At 34.4% G+C, this 5,819-nt stretch overlaps 1 protein-coding gene across 1 annotated transcript; it reads right to left on the reverse strand.

Moving 5' to 3' along the window:
* Positions 1-2,349: 2,349 nt before the first annotated feature.
* On the reverse strand, positions 2,350-4,076 carry LOC110730694 (CASP-like protein 1E1). The gene is made up of 2 exons (XM_021910519.1): positions 3,720-4,076; positions 2,350-2,849 (listed from the first exon to the last, which is right to left on the reverse strand). The coding sequence occupies exons 1-2, from the start codon at positions 3,962-3,964 to the stop codon at positions 2,516-2,518; spliced, it is 579 nt and encodes a 192-aa protein (XP_021766211.1). The 5' UTR covers positions 3,965-4,076; the 3' UTR covers positions 2,350-2,515.
* Positions 4,077-5,819: the final 1,743 nt, after the last annotated feature.

The following is a 5,819-nucleotide window of genomic DNA, read 5'->3' on the forward strand; positions in this document are numbered from 1 at the left end:
ATTGTCTTATGGATTTCGAAATTCGGTGGCTGACTCCTCTTTATTTATCTACAATCAGAGTAATGTGACATTTTATCTTCTTGTTTATGTTGATGATATCATCGTCATGGGATAAACTACTTCCGCTCTTCAATCTTTTCTCACTAGCTTGGCAAGTCGATTATCCTTGAAGGACCTTGGTAACTTACCTTATTTTCTTGGTTTTGAAGTTCTTCCTCACAAACTTAGCTTATTTCTAAGTCAAAAGAAATATATTAATGATATCCTTGATCGTGAAAACATGTTGGATGCTAAGTCTATTCCCTCACCAATGATCACTTATCCTCCTCTTACTTTAAATGATGGTGTTCCACTAGAGAACCCAACTGAATATAGAGCTATAGTGGGTGCTTTACAATATCTTTCCCTCACAAGGCCGGATGTAGCTTACACGGTCAGTCGTCTTTCTCAATTTATGCATCGTCCCACTGATATTCACTATACATATCTCAAGCGCTTGCTACAGTATCTTAATGGCACCTCAATTTATGGCCTAATTTTACACCGTGACTCTCCTAATCAACTTCATGCCTATTGTGATGCTGATTGAGCGGGGGACAGAGATAATTATATATCTACTACGGGGTATCTTGTCTACTTAGGAAGAAATCTCTTGTCTTGGAGCTCAAAGAAACAAACTAGCATCGCAAAGTCATCCACCAAAGCCGAATTTAGAGCAGTAGCAACAACCACTGCTGAAATTTAATGGCTAAGCTCCTTGCTTTTTGAACTTAATGTGCAGCCTACCTTAACTACTAGCATCTACTATGATAATCTTGGAGCTACACACTATGCAGCCAATCTAGTTTTTCACTCTCGTATGAAACACTTGGCATTGGCCTTCCATTTTGTTAGAGAACATTTTCAACGAGGTACACTTCGAGTTCAACATATCAATGGTCGAGACCAACTCGCTAACGCCTCAACAAAGCCACTAGCACATACTCGCTTTCATGATCAATTTTCCAAGATTGGACTTGTCCAAAGACCGTCCATCTTGCGGGGGCGTATTGAAGATAAAGATCTTCTATAACTGACTATGCCAAGATTAACTTAGCTTAGTTGTAATCTCTTGTATATATCTTATTGTAAATTGTCTTAGTCTATCATAAGCTTAGTGTATATCTTCTCTATATACTTAGCTATTGTAACCTACTACTGTACGCCTATATAAAGGCTTCTCATATCTCAATGAAAATTATCAAGCTTTCCACTACTCATTCTTAATATCTCTTACAAACAACTTCCACTTCTCTAATCATCAAAACAAAAAAAAAATGTAGGACACACTTTTTGCGCGATTGGCCTCACCAAATAACTGATAACACTAATGGAATAACCCCTATGACACTAATAATCGAGTAACCCCTATAACACTGACTGGTAACCTCTATAGCTTTGACAAAAGTAACCACCATAATAGCTGGCCACATTGCGTGGCCACCAACATATAAAAGTAAGGCCCTGGTCTTTTGAGTTTCTGCGCAGAGCAGGAAACATCATATTTAAGCAGAGCAGAGCAGGTGTCAGCAGATTATTAATACTCAACAGAGCAGATCAGATTTTAGCAGAGCAAAGCAGACCAAATCAGACCACATCAGATTTTAGCAAAGCAGACCAGACCACAGCAGCTCAAAAGATCAGGGCCTAAGTTACTACATCAAAATCAATTTCCCGTATTTGCAATATATTTTTTCTTATATTACATATTTAATATCTTTCTAATATAATATATATTCTGTGTTCAAATCGTACATCACACGAGACTAATCTAATGTAACAATATGGGACTTGGTAAAATGGCTTATAACCATTGATAGGAAAGCATTTTTTTTTATGATTCATATGAATACTAATTGGATTTTAAGAAAACCAATGGGGTTGTTGATTATTTTTTATATTTAATTATGGAATCCTGAATATGCCATCACTATTCATAGATTTCCTATAAATTCCAATGAATCATGCCAAACTAGCGTTTTAAAGTTTTTTTTTTTTCCTCAAAAGCAACAATTTTTATTTTCTTAAAATAAAACTGATTTTTCCTAAAATTTTTGTCAAATAAATCTATGGACAAGATTATTTTTTAAATTGAAGGGTTTAGATCTAATAAAGTTACAATTTTCCAATAAATTATAATGGTTTTATTTTTTTTTTAATTTCTTTTATTTTAAATAAAAATAAGGTCAATTAAATGAATGGACAAGATTGATCCTTAAAAAAATATAGGATCAAGATTAAAACTAAATAAAATGACTACAATTTTCTTGTAGCCATTGAATAATATTCCTTAATTTTAAACAGATAGTGTTTGAGTTTATATACTTTAATAATGATCTTGTCGTTATCCATTTTTGAATACATGACCCTTTGTACCAAAACAAATGCGTTTGATGATAGAGTGCAAAAGAGAATTGAAACTCTGTTCAATATTACAATAAACTAGTGAAATTACAAGCATTAAAACATACAATATTTAGGCTCTCTTTTGGATCTTTGAAGCTGTGAGAATTACTAACAAAAGAAATATTATTGCCCCTAATAAAGAGAGGACAACCGAAGCTGCAACTTGATGGCAAAATCTATCATACACATTACAAACTTTGTTCCATTGTAAATGTGAGTTTCCTTTTATACCAATAACTCCAACTGCACTCGTTCCTCCAATGCTTGAAAACAACAATGCTACCATAATCAAATCCGCAACCAAGATCATCATCAAGCGTGAACCACCTTTTCCGCTTCCTAATGTAAGAGCTAGTGATACTGCCGCGAATACACTGGCAATGGAGTTTGCCACCACTGAGTACCTGTTGTGAAGAGCATGGATTGAGGATCATTAATTAATTATCATGAGTATAAAACAAACAAAAAATTCTTTACAACTACTTATATATGTAGTATGTTGTGTGCTAAAGTGTACGTTACTTTTTGGTATTATTGGACACTTAGAGCGTGTTGCCGTCTTGTATTTAAAAATAAATAAATAAATAAAAATAAAAAGCGTTCATAGAAATTGTCATAAAAGTATTAAAAATAAAAGAATTTGGATATATCTCCAAATAATTTCTAGAGTGAACTTGATTGATTAACATTTAATCATAAATTCTGCAGCTAATGAGGCAAGACTTGTGACAGAGGGATGAAGGAATTAAATGGGCCGAAAGAGATATGGACCACGCACACCTAAACATATTTTTGTCAGAAAAGCCCAACACACCTAAACATACTTATGTTAGAAAAGCCAAGGTAGATATGCCACTTTGTAAACAATGATTTAAAATGATTGATATGAAAAAATTCTTTAGTGCAACGCTTTTTAAAATCGATCATTATTTTAAATGCAACAATTATGTTTTTTTTTTTTCTTTTTTTTTTGAAGGGAAAATGCAACAATTATATAAGTGACAGTAATTTTGTGCACTATTTTATTATATTTCTCCTCACTCATGATCTTCACTCTTATTTCAAATTTCCCAACAAATCCCACTGTCTTATTATCTTAACAAATTCAACTCCAATGCTAATGTTTCGTGATAGTAAGTGTTGCACTTTTAAAACAAAGGGAGTACAATTAAAATGGAACGTTTGAAATTATGCACTATATTATATAATGAAAATTGAAAGCTATAATTCATGTAATTATGCATTCACACACTAAAGGGTAATAAAAATCTTACACAAAAGCAGAGACATGGCTGAATTTAGCCATGACAGGCACATCGAAAGCAGGAAGATTAGAAAAAACTTTAATAGGAACCATCTTAGTTTGTTTGTCCAACCCTAATAAAATGGCAGCAGCTAGTGTTAGTATTAAGGCTAACACCCTTAACACAAGCTCGAGCCGCCCAGTCCCGGTGGCACGAGTTGTTTCCCACTCCTTCTCTTTGCTCTTTTGCACCCCTCCATTGCTTCCTATATCCATAACAACTAGCCTTATTTTTGCACAAATCAAAGAAAATATACTTAAGTGTTTTTTTTTTTACTAGTAGTTCGATGTTATTATATAAAGTTGTAAGGTGTACTTAAAATATATAGTCGAAGGGTGGGAATTAGTGAAAAGCAGACTTAGTTGACGCTGTTAATAAGGCAGTTGGAAGAATCAATTGGGAAAACGGCTCAACAGGGTTTGCATTTAATCACCAAAGAAAAACAAGGTACATACAAGAGATGGGTCTACTATGGTAAATACAAATTGGTTGAGGAAACGGTCTAGTGTTATGTGTGTGGGGATAATGGAGGTTGTGATTTTTTCATTTTAGAATAATTTTTGGAATTATTATATATACAAAACTTACTAGTTATCAACCATGATTGAATATATAAGTAAAAGCATTATTATTATTTTTTTTACTATTGGTGGGTAATTGGGTAAGAAGAACTATCCTATCAATTTAGATGCTCTCACAAGTCAAGTCGGTGTGAGTTACCAGACTAGGTATTTTAAAAGTGAAGAGCAAGGATAAGGATAGGGTATCCAATTTTTTAAATGCCTCTAGTGAAATTTGAACTCCTAACTTCAAAATTAAAAGGCTAGTTCATTACCGTTAAGTCAACACTTTGTTATTAGGTAAAAGACTAAAAGAAGTTTTGAACTTCTGGCACGTAAAGCCCAATTACACCAGCTAGTAACTACCGTTAGGAGTAATTCTAGTAACAGCAATGTTTGACTACATAACAACCACCCAGGACATTTACTAGCTAGTAATTCACCCAAGTAATAAACATAGTAGTGAGTAGACTATATAGACAATGTTTCTCCGCTAGTCATTTTGATGTACTTTACAACTTAAGATTGAACTAGTGCAATGAGTCCATTATCCGTTGTCATCTATCACCCCTTTTCACCCTACTATAATAGGGTTCAAGGGGAAAGACAACACTTGCTAGTAAAGTTGGGCATGGGCCGGCCCGGCCCGCGAGTGGCACAGGCTCGCTTCGGTAGCGGCCCGACACGGCACGAAGAACGAGGGGTGGGCCATGGGCCGTGCCGTGAAAAAAATAAAAATTCGGCACGAACTTTTGGCCCGCCAGCACGACCCATAATAATAAAAATAATTAAAAAAAACTACAAATAATAAAAATAAAAACAATAAAAATAATTAATATAAAATAAAAATAATAAAAATAAAAACCATAATAATATAAAGAACTATAAATGATAAAAATAAAAATAAAAATAATAATAATAAAAATATTAAAATTAATTAATTAATTAATAATAAAAATAATGGGCTGGCCGGCGGCCCAGCACAACCCGGCCCGCCAAGCACATGGGCCGTGCCATGTCGTGGGCTGGGGTATGGCATTTGGTGGCCCGGCATAACACGACCTGCCATCACCCAGACACAGCACCGGACGACCCACGGCGAGGCACGGCCCGCGGCGGTCCGATATGACACAATGCCTAGCTCTACTTGCTAGTAATGTTTAAGTTATATACGACTCATTTTGTTACTTTTAATTTGTAAGCAAGGATAATCTTATATTCCTATGATAATGTCCACATCAATCTTTATGGTAATGTAACGTTAATGTACAATCTCCAACCCTACTAATTTGTTTGGTGACTCATAAATATATCTCATTTAAATTCGTGACTTAACTTCAATTATTTATAGTTTAGATCCATATTTAAATTTATTTGTTTTTTTTCGTTTTTTAAATTGTTCAAATGTATTGGTTGGATGAGTTTATGATTTTTGCCAGATAAGGGGAAGGAGGCAGATGGAGTTCACCAGAGAAGGGGAGTTCGCTTGCTAGAAAGCGGACAAGAGAAA

Source organism: Chenopodium quinoa, unplaced genomic scaffold, assembly GCF_001683475.1.
Source record: "Chenopodium quinoa cultivar QQ74 unplaced genomic scaffold, ASM168347v1, whole genome shotgun sequence".
In the NCBI taxonomy this organism is placed as follows: Eukaryota; Viridiplantae; Streptophyta; class Magnoliopsida; order Caryophyllales; family Amaranthaceae; genus Chenopodium; species Chenopodium quinoa.